At 53.4% G+C, this 14,644-nt stretch overlaps 1 protein-coding gene across 2 annotated transcripts; it reads right to left on the bottom strand.

The window, feature by feature from the left end:
- Positions 1-4,902: 4,902 nt before the first annotated feature.
- Positions 4,903-13,218, bottom strand: RBM15 (RNA binding motif protein 15). 2 transcript variants are annotated; one of them, XR_010745378.1, is made up of 2 exons: positions 9,307-10,258; positions 4,903-5,906 (listed from the first exon to the last, which is right to left on the bottom strand). XR_010745378.1 is itself a non-coding variant. In XM_066335811.1 (2 exons), exon 1 carries the CDS (start codon positions 13,148-13,150, stop codon positions 10,328-10,330), a length of 2,823 nt encoding a protein of 940 aa, XP_066191908.1. In that variant the 5' UTR covers positions 13,151-13,218; the 3' UTR covers positions 4,903-5,906; positions 10,265-10,327. The 2 variants fall into 2 exon arrangements, 1 of the variants encoding a protein (XP_066191908.1); XM_066335811.1 differs by lacking the exon at positions 9,307-10,258 and adding an exon at positions 10,265-13,218.
- Positions 13,219-14,644: the final 1,426 nt, after the last annotated feature.

The raw sequence follows: 14,644 nt of genomic DNA on the forward strand, positions 1-14,644 counted from the left end.
AGGAACAATCTTTATCTGGCAATGAAATCCCCTCCAAGGGCTGGGCTGGGATTATTTGGTTTTCTCCAATTGGGATTATTTTGGTTGTGTCTCCAATTGGGATTTTTTGGTTGTTTCTGCCCGAGCTCTGGGGTTGTTTGGGGAGATGTCTGGGAATCCCAATCCCCTTCAGAGGGCTGAGACCAGGGTGAGGGGCAAGAACTGTGGGTTTAACCCAGTCCCTGAGATCCCCTTCAACCCTTTCCAGGGGTTGCCTGAACCCAAACCCACTGCACAAAGCTGCTCCTCTGCAGTCCCACCCTGCTCCCAGCACACCCAGCACCCACAGGGAGGAAAATCTCCCTAACTCCCATTTTGAAGTGGAAAAAGAAGCATTTTCCCAGCTGTGGCACCACAAAACACACCCCAGACAAGGTGCTTCAGCTCCCAGCACTGCTGAGGTCCCTGTGTTTCCCTTAAGCCACATGAAGAAAGCCAAAAACAATTTAAAATAGCTGGGTCAGGATATGCCAACAGGCCCTTCCAGCAACAGGCAACAGGCTGCTCTCCCCTCGCCCTGTCTGGGACACACCACGGGCTGTTGACTCGCCCTCACACACACTGATAACAGGAACACTGGTTTTTTTTGGTGCTGCCTTCCCCCTGGCCTGGAACATGCCCTGCAGCCGTGTTTACCAGGCAGGGAACTGTGAGGCTGCAAGTCACCAGAGCCTGAATTAAAAAGCTTCACTTCCCAGGAGCTGAAAGCCTTCATAAGAGGTGGGAGTTGTTTGGAAAAGAATAATAAAAAAAAATCTTTAAAGATATCCTAATGGTTTTCACTGAAGTCCATGAGAATTTATCAGAGACTCTAATGAACAAAAATTAAAGCAGATGTTGAAATCCCAGAAGTTTTAGTTTTAGCTGAGATTCTCAGGAGAAAACTCTCCGGCCTGCAGAAACCACAAAAGGATGGGAGCTCTTGCTCACGGCCATGGACAATTCCAGAAGTAATTCATGGGTCAGAGTCTCTTTTCCAAAGCAGACTTTGCCTCTGAAGGCATCACCAAGCTTTGCACAACTTTCCCCTACAGATATCCCTCACGTGGGCAAGATAAAGCCAGGACTGTACTCTGGAAAAAAGAGGCAAAGGGTGTCTTTACAACACCCCAGGGAGGAAGAGAACACCAATAAACTGAGCTCCAGCCCCTCAAGCCTTTGGACAAGCTGGGGAGGTGTCCCAGCCATCCTGGCTGACCCAAGGGATGTCACAGGGATGGGATAGCTGGGACTGGGCTCTCCCAGCCTCAAGCTGCTGTTGGGATGCAGCTCTGAGTGCCACAAGGAACAGCCAAGGCACTCTCAGACACCTGAGAGCTCAGAACATGCTGTGCCTTAGTGCCAGAGGGGAAAACCGGGCTGGCACAGGTGAAACACAAATCTTAGAACCACAGAAGCCTGGCATGGTTTGGGCTGGAAGGAACCTTAAAGCTCATCTTGTTCCCCTCCCTGCCACAGGCAGGGACATCTTCTACCCGCCCAGGTTTCTCCAAGCCCTGTCCAACCTGGCCTTGGACACTTCCAGGGGTCCAGGGGCAGCCACAGATTCCGTGAGCACCCTGTGCCAGGGCCTCCCCACCCTCACAGGGAAGGATTCCTTCCCAATATCAACCCCAATTTTCCCCTTTTTCAACTGAATGCACTCCCCTCTGTCCTGTCACTCCAGTCCCTGATGAAGAGTCCCTCCTGTATTCTTGTACACAGTCTGGTCTTCACCCACCCAAGAGGAGCAGCACGAGAAACATCAGCATCCCCTTTTCTTCCCACAAGCCTCAACGACAGCAGCTCATTCAGGACCTCACTCTGCCCTGAATCTCTGCCCAGGTCAGAGCTGGAGCAGCCCAGGCTGGCAACACCAAAGCAATCCCTTGGCCAAGGGGGCTGCAAACACCTCCATGCCCCAAAGGACATGTCCTCTCCACGGGCAAACAGTGAACCACCACCCCAGGAGCCACTCACTGGCTTCCCTTCACTCAAACCCTTCTGCAGCCCTTGTGTGTTGTCACACACACATTTGTGTCCTCAGCCACATCTGAAATGTGCGGCTGTACAGCCTGGAAATGCAGCACAGAGACTGGATCCAAGTGCTCGCCTGCAAAGGGCAGAAACAGCAGGGAAAGTTGCCAGCTCGGGGCTGGGTCAAGCTGTGTGCATTGCTAAACCTTGGCCTGCCTTATCACTGGATCTGGGGACAGGAAATACTGAAGAGAGCTAAAAATCTGCAGCCCGATCTTCAGATGCAATTGCAGAACTAGGTATGAAGGTCAAGGCAGGCAGATAAGGAGATGAAATAACCGTGGCCCACAATTAATCTGCAGCTCATCCCCTCGTCTGTGGAGCTGGCCACATCCCACCCCCTCATGGGACAACACACAGCAGCCCAAAGCCAGGAGCCTGGGCACAGGAGCTGGGCTGGGAGGGAACAACTCATTAATGCACAGCCACAGCAGCGTTTGACAGCATCCACAGCCCGGCTTCCACCGTTTAATTATTCCATCCCCGGAGCAGGATACAGAAGGGGAAAAAAACCAGGCGACCTCTGTGCCACTGTCCAGGTTCTCTGCTACAGGCACCTCCGTCAGCACGTGGATGAAGAGCAGGAAACTCCTGTCAAAGCCATCACTGCACGTGCAGCTGACCCGGTCCCTCAGAGCTTACTGTGCCTTAGGAGCTGACCTCACCCAGTTCTCAAGGCAGCTCTAATTACACTCAGGCACGGGGCTCTGAGCCAGGAACCGCAGGAGACACAACGGGAATCACAAAGCCATCGGTCCAAGAGCCTTCCCAGGGCTCTGTCTGACCAAACCCTTCTCGGTCTTTGCCCCAGACCTCGGGACACGAGGCAGGAGCGGATCCCTTCAAGAGCTTTTGCCATTTCATAGTAAATCAGCAGCATGAGGCCAACACAAGCCTGTTATTGGCCAAGAGCAGAATCTGGGCCATCTGATGTTTTAAACTTATTAATTCAGCTGCAGCTGGTAAAAGCACAGTTCTAAAAAAACGTGTGAATTCAAATAACCGGCTCCCATCTAATCCGCTCGCATCGCGCTCTGCTGCAGTGCAGTTAATTAAATGGTTCTCGTTATAAATCCACTTTCCCCAGAAGTCTCATTAGCCAAATTAATATGATGCATATAGAGCACTTAACCCTTCCAAGAGACTGGTTTTAACAACAGCCTGGCTCTACCTGGCCGCTGGAGCATCCCTCTAAAGCCCTTCAGAAGGCAGAGGGGCAGACCCAGCACCCGAAAAACAACTCGCTAGCGCTGAGTGACTGTAGGAGAACCATCCCACAGCACATCCCACGATACCTCCGAGCCTCTGCAACAAATGCATGATGTAAAGGACACAGGGAACCGTCTCCCAGTGAAACAGACAGTGAAATCTGACTCAGAGAGGCAGAACTCTTCTGGAACAGCCACTCACACTTCAAAGCATACCCAAAAAGTGAGACAGTGCCTAAGCCCTGACACGAACACCTGATACCTGAGCAGGTGACCAGCTTGCCAAAAAGATCTCCTTTTTTGGGGTACACTAATGGTTCACCCATCTCCTGTCAGCATCAACCCCCCAGCCCAGGCAGAGGAGCTGAACACACATCTCCCATTCTTGTTACCAGCCCCAGACCTATTGTACAACACTTCAAAGGAGATTCAGAGGTTGCATCTCAACAGCACAAGAAATACATTGTAAAAAATAGGAATTTTAACTAGAAATACCAACTTCTAGAAGAAAAGGCATCTCCAGAGTCTCCCCTCTCCAATTCCCTTCCTCATAACCAGCAACAGCTACAATTGCTCCCATTTACAACAAAAAGCTTCATTTCAATTATTACACCAGCACCCCACAAACACAATTCGCCAAATCATTGGCTTTCCTTATCAACACACACAAATTACAAACACTACTCTGGCTTAAAGCAGTGTTAATTCAAGCAGTTCATTAAGTCAAAATATCAGCTCCAGCTTGCCAAGCTGAGAACACGATGCTTTATGTGCACAGCCCTGTTTCTTAGCGGGACCCCCCAACAAACAGGGAAGCACAGCCAAGAGTCGGCTCCTTCGCTCCCATTCCTGAGCACGGTGACTGATGAAAACACAATTAGCAATAAGCATTAATAAACTGAAGAATCAAGACAACAAAAGGCCAACGACAATCTTCTTTTACATTACAACTCAGTTCAACCTCTTCCAGCCCCTTACCTGCTTTAGGGATTTAGACAGCGCTTTGCCCCGGGAACAGACACCTTGCAGAGCACAACCACAGCATCCGTCGGCTGAGAGGCATCTGCAGCCAAGCAAAGATCCTGCCCGGCTGCAGGGGGTTATCCACGGAGGTTAAAGTATGTCAAAGCAAACAGGGCAAGCTGCCATTCGAGGTGTCTTCACGGGCAGGTCACAAGAATTCTACCACGAGCACAACACGGGAGCTCCTGAAGCCGACGCTGCAGCAGTGGCTCCTCTCGACGGCCGCGGGTCCTCAGGTGTGCCCCGAAGTCTCCCGCAGCAAACACGGAGTTGTGCTCCTGCACGGAGGAACAGCCTTTCCAAAGCTCAGGAGGAGCCCCCGGGACAGGAGAACTACGGCACACAACGGGTTTTGTTTCGGCTTTTCCTCTCCCCATCTGTACTACACCGGGAGCGACTGCACGGAGCGCGCGGCGGGGCCGGGACGCGAGCAGGGCACATGCACATCACATCCGAGGCGTGCGGAACCAACGGCTTCAAAACCGGTCAAAATAAGGCACTGAGACACCACGCCAAGGTTTAAATTAACCGCCTCCAGCTCTCAGGAACTCTTCATCCATTCAGCACTAAACCCACAACTGCTGAAAAGCCCCTGGAGATGGAGGAGCGCCTCGCGTACGGCAGGAAAGGTTTTATTAACGGCATTTAAACACTTTTAACGACTCATTTCTCTTTTTCTTTTTGGCAATTTTTTGGTGCAAAGGTTTTACGTGCAAGATTTCAAAGCAATCTCAAAACTTTTTTTTTTTTTTTTTCTTCAAAATTAAAAAAAAAAAAAACACCAACAAAAAAACCACCAAACCAAGAATCGAAACTAAAGGCAAACACGTTGGGTGAACAAAACAAATCGGAAAACTTAAAATTCAGGAACTCCGGCTCTTCCAACCAGCGAAGCCCCAGACTTGGCCACCGTTCCGAGGCGCAGGGCGGTGCTCCCCTGCTTCTTGTGTGCCAGCAGCAGCACTGCTGCCCCGTCCCGCTGAGGAGAAACGCAGCAAGTGACCCCTTTTGTCATTGCAAACACGGGGGCCACAGCAAGGCCATCAGACACAATTCTTCTCACTGGTACCACAGGTCGATCAACGCGAAAGTGTCGGTGCTCTCCCCTGCTTCTTGCTCAAAAGACCCACAACTATCAGCTCAATTGGGCAGCAGCAGCAGGAACCCCTCCGCTGCCAACACAGGGGCCAAACGTTTGTCGTCAATTCACTTCCAGGCAGAAAAACCATTTTCCTCAAAAGAAACAATTTATTTAGAATGAAACAAAATCAGCTCAACTGTGAGCGCATGTTTGAGTGACAGCTACTTTTAAGCTGTGTGAGCCATAAAAAGGGTATTCCTTTACTTTTCCAGCAATCTTGTGTACACAGCACAAAGCAAAGAGGTCATTTTTTTTTTCCACTTAAAACACGGGCATTGGCATCACAATAGCAGATACACAACTTTTTTTTTTTTTTTTTTTAAAGCTGCCATTTTAGTAAAATGCACAAATACTAAACAGATAAGCTTTCTTCCACCAGGAGGCCCATGTAAATTCCACATAAGCCACAGCTTCTCTTCCCAAAGGTCCATTAGAGCTTGGTATCCCATGCGGTTGTCTTCTGCAGTCCACCAGATTTGCTTGCAGGAGGAAAAAAAACGTTATTTCAATACAAATGTGTACACCAGATTTTGGGTTTTTCCCCTCCCGACATTATACAGATGAACAAAAAGATCTATGAGGCCTTTCTGAATATTCTACTTGGACTTCAAAAAGCACCAATACCACCCACGGCCATGAAACCTTGGAATGAAGTCGCCTTCTAGGGATAGATGCAAAACAAATAGTGCAGGGCTTCTTTTTTGGACCAGGATTAAACTAGGCTTACAGTACTGATGATTACTCAACTCGGAATAACACTTGATGGGGCACATTGAAATCATTAGCCAGGAGAAAAACCAACCTAATTCTTGCTAATTCGGTTGACTTTCCTCACTGGCTATTTCCTGAAGGCAACTTATCAACAAAACCATGAAATGTAGTGTTACACAGCTCTTTTGCTCTCATTCTGCTGTGCAGTTCTAGCAGCAGACAATGCCAATATTAAAAGGTCAAATCAAAGACACACCCAAGATAATTTAAAATTGTTACTATTCAAGTTGTATCTCCTAGCCATCGGAACTGCAGCAAGATGAATATTCAATGAACCATTCTCTGCACCACCCGGTCTGCTTTAAGCCTGATACAAAAATCACCTCAGCGTTCAGTCTGTCAATCATTGGAATATCTGTCCTTCGGTGCTATAAAGAAATAAACAGGGGGACAAAGGGGAAAGAACTCCAAAAGCTCTAGAGCCACATGGCAACCATTTCTTCCCCTCTGGGTGCACAGCACTCCCCAGGAGAGCTGCCCTCAACACTGTTTTGCTTAAAGCCAGGAATTACCATTTTCCAAGCCATTTTTCCCTGAGTCCTCAGAGGTTTTGAACTTGTGTTCACAATTTTGATTCACTTCTCCTCCCCATTAATACCTCAGGCCTTTCACCTCAGTTACCATCAACCAGAGGGTTCTGAAACCCACACAAGAAATTAAAACTCGTTGTTCATAAAACTCGGCTCTGCACAGAGGCCAAGAAAGCTGTCATCAAAATATTGCATCTTTAACATCCTTGTATGAAACACAAGAGAGAGAGGGCAAGGTTTGTCTGCCTGGCAATAGTGGCCTTTTCTCTCTTTGAGGCTGACAAGGATGTGTTTGTTGGTATTTGTGCCCCTAAAACCTCTGGGCTGAGGATAACCTCGGTGTTCTCGTGGCAGCAGCTCAGCAGGAGCAAACAAAGCCACTGGCCAGAGGCCAAGGAAGTTGCGCAAAGTTTCCAATTGAAAGAAATCAAACAACAAACTAAAATCTCAAACGAAACTACGAGTCATTTGAGGTTCTTTCCCCCACAGCATAAAGCACAAGGATGAAATGATTCAGGAAAAGGACATCCTTTTTCCAGGCTAATTCAACACACTAATGAAATAGAAGAACACCAGCTGCACACAAGGTCGGGAGGGAATACTGAGCTCTCGCCAGAGCAATGTAATGCCAGACACAGGGAGAGAGCCAACAGCTGCTACATCTGGTTTGCTCTACACACAGTGGTATCACCCACAGGCTTCTAAACCTTCAGCCCTGGCCAAGCTGACTTCAGTGGGCAGTTATTCCAATGGGAACACCTCAGACCAAGGAGGAAAGCACAGCCTGCCCAGCTGCGCCGGCCGGGATGGCGGCACGGGAATTCAGTGCTGGCAAAAAAAAACCACCACTGCCAAAGTTCTGCCACAAGAACCCTCCAAGGGCGTTAACATCCTTGCTTACAAAACAGAGCAGCAACCACAAATAAACCAGATTCAAAGAAGCAGGTGCTCCATTAAATAAGGAACCAGAAAACCTGGAGTCAAACACAGCTTCACCTGCTCCTTCTCGCCCTCCAGCACAGCACAATTTAACAGCCAGTGGCACGTGAAACCACCGTGATTTTCCAAGGAGAAATGGAAGTACACCTAGCATGCTCTTCCCAAACCAAGCTGGCTTTGACAAACTATGTTGACCCCAAGTTTTATGTGTTTTTAAGCAGGTGCCTGCTGCGGATCAGCGGAACAAACGCTGCTCTCTGTGACTTTAAACGTCCAACACAAACTTTAGTGCTTTTTTTCCTTTTTTTCCTGTTTCGGGGAGATTTAAATTCCCAGCTGTTCAAGACTCTTTCCTAGAAAACTCTCACAAGTGATTTCTGTCAGATGAAATGAGAAAACTCCCTCTGAATGCAAGCAGCACTTGCAGCGTTGATCACCTGCTGACACACAACAGGCACCTGCTCCAATTAAAACATTCTTTGCAGTAAGTGGTAAACACACTGTATCTTCTTAAACACAGTGATTTGCATTTCTGGTGTCATTCCCCAAAATTCTCGTTGTTAATAGTAAGCTGAACAGCTGAATTCTGCCACCTCTTACATTCACATTGAAGGACAACCCAGAAATTCTGGATTTTACCCTTAAATTTAAGAGCATTAAATGAGGCTTTCACCTTTTCATTGAGAAAGAAAAGCAGCTATAAAAACAAAATCTGTGTTTAAGAGATGCTGCCACATTGGAATTCTTAGTTCACCACGATGTTTGGGATACTGGGTCCACTCATTCTGGGCAGACAAAGGAATCAAAACCCTCTTAAACCACAGCCCGCTCTGACAAGTGGTTCAGTAACAAAAAATTCCTATTTTTGTGACAGAAACTCAAGCAAGTTCAGTTACACCCATAAAATACATTCAAGACATTTCCTCCTTCATCTCCTATTTGCATCCTATTCCACGCTTTGAATTTGATTTTTGCTGTGCAATTTGTAACAGAAACCAACTCATGCCTGTATCAATTACCCAAGGAATCTATCAGAGCATGGACCAAATGAGGCAGCATCGCTTCTCTGTTGCCCAAATCCCTGAAAACATGGCTAAGTGCAAGACTACATTCTGGGCTTAAGTGCAAGATTACAATTCTGGAGCCTGTAAGAGACACAGTGAGATTTACACTTCGGTTTCGAAGCTGCTGCAACATCCTTTTGGTTGGTAAACACAATATCATGGAATTAGATCCCATCAGGGTTTGAGATCCCTTCTTCCTTCCTAAATGCCTGGATTACCACAGGTGGCTGAGACAGCTGGAGAAAAGTGCCCAATTATTGGGGAAAGAATAAAAAAAAAATGTTCTTTGGAAAAAAAAAAAACCAACTTGCAAACTGTTTCATCCTTGAAGCACAATAACAAGAGTTCAGACCTTGGCATCTTGGAGTATTTTTAACATTCCTCCAGGATGCTAACACCACTTTACTCCAGGTGCCCATGATAAACCTCATGTAATGCCCGCTGCACACTGTACCTGAAAAGTCCCTAGCAGACAGCAGTTCCTTGCTATTAACAAAGAGGTAAGAAGTTAATGAGAACTTTTATGTAATTAAATTATCACAGAATGAAAAGCATCTCTGGAGAGAAGCACTTACTTGCTCAGTTTGCACTGTGGAACCAGACCCCACTGAACCTGCAACTCTTGGAAAACAAAACGAAAAACCAAAAAAAAAAAAAAAAACAAAAACAAAAAAAGGGCAATAAAACCAAAACCCTACAATATAACTGAAGTTCTCCTTAAAGCACCTCCTTGTTTCCTGCACACCAGAGTGAGCACAAGACATTCCTGGTTTGCAACAAAGTCCTCAGCTCTTCACCAAACCTCCTCACTGCTACAAACCCAAAGTGCACATATGGGATACACCAGGAAATCAGGGAAATACACCTGTTAAAAAACCCAGTTTCAGTGCATGCACCTGGGGGGCTGGATGAAAAAGGAATCCCTTTCCAAAAAGGAATTCAGTGTTCTGCTGTGTACCCGAGAGCAGCTGCTGCTCACCTGAAAAACGTCAACCTTGAGCCACGAGACTCAACGGGGAAACCATTGTGGCTCCTGAGGGAAGGGATCCCATGGGCCAAAGGGCTGCTGGCCTGAGGCCAACACGGAATTTCCAGACTCAAAAGAGGAGCTGACACCAGTCTGTTATTAAAGTGTGGTTTTCCATTTCCACTGAGTGCTTTAAATCTGGTCTGTTTGGTTTGGAGCTCTCTCGAGGATGAGCTCTTGGGACTTGCTTTAAAATACATGAAATGAAAAAAGGACATGAATCTAAATTAAGAAGACGGGAGTTTTTCTTTCCCCCCCCTCCCCCCCAACCCCAGTTTTTCTTATTTTTCTATTTTCTGTAAATCAAAGCAGGCTGAGCCTCCCTGCTGTCCCCACCGATAGGGAATTCTCAAAATATCCTATTCACGCTACTCCTAACCAACCTCTCTGGCTTCTACCTTTATAGAAAAATGTAGTAACAGAAAATTGGGCTGGGAAAAATCACCTACAAACAAAGATCTATTTAAAATAACAACAGGGCTGGCTAAGGCTGTATCCCATAGCACCTGGCACACGCTGGAGGGGCTGCATGGAGGAGTAGGCAGGGTTGGGAACAGAACACGAGGGCCTTAGGACGCCCCACGGACAATGATCATGACCAGATAGTCGTCCTCTGATTTGGCCAACGCCTTGGCCGTGGAGTCCAGGAACTGCTGGGAGAAATCGCAGGGCGGAAAGGCGTGCAGCACCCCGCTGTTCTCCTTGTCTTTGTTCCCCCCCACAGGAAGGCTGATCACCCCAGCAGCCTGCTTTTGCTTTAGGTAGGACACCAGATTCCTGAGCGGCCTCTGCGTGGAGGTGGTGGCGGCCTCGGCAGCCCCGGCTGCGGAGCGCGCGTCCGAGGCGCCGGGCACGGCCAGAAGGATGGCGTAGCCATTGGGACCCGCCACCTTGATGCGCCGGTTCACCTCGTCCAGCTTGGGCTGGTCCAGACGGAGACGTTGGGTGATCTTGAGCTGAGCCACTTTGCCCCCAGTCGCTCCCTCCACGAGGAGGCTGCTGGCCACGCCGAGGTCCCCCTGGAGCAGGTGCATGTTGGACGGGAAGTTGCTGTTCTTCAGCAGGAGCATCCCCTGCCAAGCCAAGCACAGCTTGGGTGCCGCTCCGGCCTGCGCCGCTCCGTCCTGCTGCTGCTTCTGGGGAGGAGGTTTGAGCCGGGAGCCTCCGCCACCTCCCTCGGCCGCCCGCTCGTCCTTTTTGGCCGGACTTTTGCACTCCTGGGCGGCGGCGGCGACGCGGTGCTTGCGCTCCCGCTCCGCGGAGTTCTTGCGGTCTCGCTTCTCGTTCTGCCCCCGCTCCAGGCTGCCCCGGCGGGACTCCCGGATGGGGGAAGGTCGCTCCAAGAGGAGCAAGCGGGATGAGCGCTCAGGGTCATTACTGTACCGCTCCCGGCCCCCCAGGAGCTCGGGGCTGCGGTCCGGGGGAGAGGTTGTGGCCAAGCAGTGGCGCTTTCGGGAGGAAGAGGAGCGCTCGCTGTCCGGGGAACGGTCCAAGTGGCGGCCTCCATCCTCCGCCAGTCTCCGTTTCCTAGGCTGATCCCTACTGCTACTGCCCAGCTCCCTCTCCCCGCGGTCCCGCTCCAAGGACCACCCATCCCGGCGGCGCTCCAGGCTTTCCAGTGGGTCATAGGCAGCTGCCCGATTACTCCGGTCCCGCACAGGGGGCGGCGGGGGCACCCACTCTGTCTCGGGATAAAGGTCTCTGTCACGGTCTCTATAGAGCAACGGTGGCGTCCTGTCCCGGGCCCCCCGGAGAGGGTCAGGGGGGGCTCCCCGGTGAGCCCCAAAAGCAGCCGCCTCCGCCACAAGCTCGTAATGAGCCGGGGGCGGCAAGGGCAGGGGCTGCAGGTAGGGCTGCTGGTACCGATGCTCCGTGTCGGCAAAGTCCACGCGGAGCCGGCGGTCCGGCCCCCCCAGGGGGAAGCCCCGCATGTGGGTGCAGGCCGCCTGCGCCGCGTCCAGGCTCTCGTACTGGATATAGGCCCAGGAATCCCCTTTGCGGTAATCGATGGTGCGGATGGTACCAAACCGATCAAACTCCCTGGCCAGGGCGGCCAAGGGCACCCAGGGCCCCAGGCCGCCCACCCAGAGCCGGGTGGTCGGGGTGGCTTTCCCGTACCCGATCTTGATGGGGTTACGCAGCAGCACCTTCCCTGACATGGCCAACTTGGCCCGGTGCGCCATGTCCAGATTCTCAAACTTAAGAAACCCATAGGTGCTGGTTTGCCCGCGCCCCGGCCTCTTGATGTCCACCTCAGTGATGACCCCAAAACGGTCAAAAGCTCGTCGCAAGTCCGACTCGCTCACGGTGATGTCCAGGTTGCCCAGGAACAGCGTGCGGTTGGCTCTCTGGTCATCCTCGGGGCTGATCTCCTCCTCACCGGCCGCTCCGGCGCCTCCTCCTCCTCCTCCACGGAAGCCCCCGGCCGCCGCCACTCCGGCCACGCGCTCCAGCCCGTAGGCCGGCCGCACCCGCGCCTCGTAGAAGCCGCCGTAGTCCCGGTCCCTCTCCAGCTCCCTCGGCAGCGGCGGCGGCGGCGGGAGCCGGCCCAGGGCGAGCTGCTGCAGCCGGTAGTCCCGGTATCCCAAAGCTCCGCCGCTGCCCGCCGGGGACAGCGCCCGCTGCGCGGCCCCGGCCGGCGGGTGCCGCACGGCCGCCGCCACCGCCCCGACCGCCGCCGTGCCGTAGGGAGACTCCTTGTCCAGCAGCGCCGGGGAGCGGCTGCTGCGCCGGCGGCCGCTGCCCCCGCCGACATAGACGGCCTCGATCTTGAGCGGGCGGTCGTAGAGCACGAGGCGGCCGCGGGCGTGCTTGGCGGCGCGCGCGTCCTCGGGCCGCCGGAAGTTGACGAAGGCCACGCGCTCGTCGGCGGCGCCGGCGCCGGGCGGGAGCCGGCTGATCTTGACGCTCACGTCGCCGAAGCGCTTGAACTCGTGGAAAAGCCCGTCCTCCACCGCCTCGTCGCTCAGCGCCGAGCCCAGCTCGCTGATCTTCAGCGTTTTGTACTCGCCGCCGCCCGGCTCCGACGAGGAGGAGGAGGAGGCGGCGGCGGCCGCCCGCGATTCTCCGCCGCGGCTGCTGCTGCTCCGCGACGCCTCCGCGGTTTTACCGCTGTAGCCGTGCCGGCCCCCGCCGCCCGCGGCCGCTGCCGAACCGGTCTCGTACTCGCGGCTGCCGGCGCGGCCGCCCTTGTCCGCGTGGGCGCCGCGCCGGCCGCTCCCGCTGTTGCTCTCGCTGGACGCCGCCGCCGCTTTCCCGCCGTTGGAGCCGCCGCCTCCTCCGGACGAGCCGCTCGGCTTCTTGCTGCCGCGCGAGGACGAGGAGGAGGACGCCGAGTCCTCGCCGCCCCGGGAGCGCTTGGCCTTGGCGGGCGAGCGCTCCTTGCCCTTCATGGCGGCGGCGGCCGCGCTCCCGCCGGGCCTCCCCGACCGCCCCGCTCACGCACCCGCCGCCATCTTGGGAGCCGCGCCGGCAGCGCGCGCCGCCCCCCCCGCGCCCATTGGCTGCCCAGGGCGGTGCCCTCGCCCATTGGTTGCCGCCGCGGGGAGGCTCCGCCCACCCCCTGGCGATGCGAGTTCCCATTGGCTTGCCGCGCTGTCGGTCTGCCAGCCAACACCGTGCTCCCGCAGGGGGGCGGGAATTGCCGCCGTCGCGCGCCTCCTTGGCCCCCTCGCTCATTGGGCAGTTAGAAAGGGCGCGGCGATCTGATTGGACGGTTCCATCTGTCAATCGTGATAGTTCAACCATGGGAGCATTTAAGCTGCCGATTGGACACGGGGCCGAACTTACCTCAGCCTTCTGATTGGCTCTCCTACCTGCCGGTTACAATAATCGTTATCCGTCCCCGCCCCGCTCTTTGCCATTGGCTCTCTCGCTTGGATGTGGGTTCCCGTCGTACCTCTCAAAATCTCGCGAGTTGCTCTTTCCCCGCCCCCTTCCTCATTGGTCTCTAGTCAACCCACGGCACTGCTCTGATTGGCTGATCCCTACGCCGCTCACGAAGGAGTGTCCACTGCCCCCCCCCACCCATTTCCACTCCTGGTTCATCATTGGGCGAGAAAATATCCCCAGGCGTCTGATTGGGCGCTGACAGGCGGAGCGCTGATTGGCTAGAATAAACATTAACCAGGTTGTTTCTGGCTCTGATTGGTCCTAGCGGGGAGAGGGGCGGTCCCCGTCCGAGCTCGCGGTGCGGCGGCTGCTGAGGGCTCAGAGCGCGCTGGGCTGTGGTGTGGAGCGGAGCTGGGTTGGTGCTCGCTGTGCCTCCCCTCAGCCCGCCAGTGCACCCACCGGGCTGGGCTGGAGCCTCCGCGGCGGGAGAGGAGGAAGCACGGCTGCATTCAGTGCCTGTCTCACCGTCTCCCTGTTTCCTTGTGCGTGTCCGCACCAGGGAACGCGGAGAAACGCTGCCGGCGGCTGTGGGAGCCCCGCAGCTCTCTGAGGCTCCCCAGGGCCGGGCCCCGCTCCTCTGCCCGGTTTGGAACCCGCGTAGCTGCAGGGGCTGTCTTGGGACACGGTCACTCCTCGCTCGGGGCCACCAAACGGCTTGAAATATTTCCCATTTAAAGCTTCACATCACAGGGCTTATCCTGATACTTACCCTGATTTTACTTTCAGCAGCTATCCCGTGTTTCCTTGGGGAGCTGGCGCTCGGCGGTTCTCGGAGATGGGGCCGAGGTTTTTGGGTTCGGTGTGAGGTGAAGGAGCGTTCGCTGCCTCACGTTCCTGTCAGGGAATCCCCGCTCCCGGGGGAGGAACGCCTCTAATCCCTGTGTTTTGTGAGGATCTCGCTCTAATCCCTCTGTTTTCTGACCATCCCGCTGCCACCTGGGGGCCCTGGGCGCTTCCTCCTCTTTCCCCTGCTCTGCTCTCCCTGTGGGAAGTGT

This window comes from Sylvia atricapilla, chromosome 25 (assembly GCF_009819655.1).
Source record: "Sylvia atricapilla isolate bSylAtr1 chromosome 25, bSylAtr1.pri, whole genome shotgun sequence".
NCBI lineage: Eukaryota > Metazoa > Chordata > Aves > Passeriformes > Sylviidae > Sylvia > Sylvia atricapilla.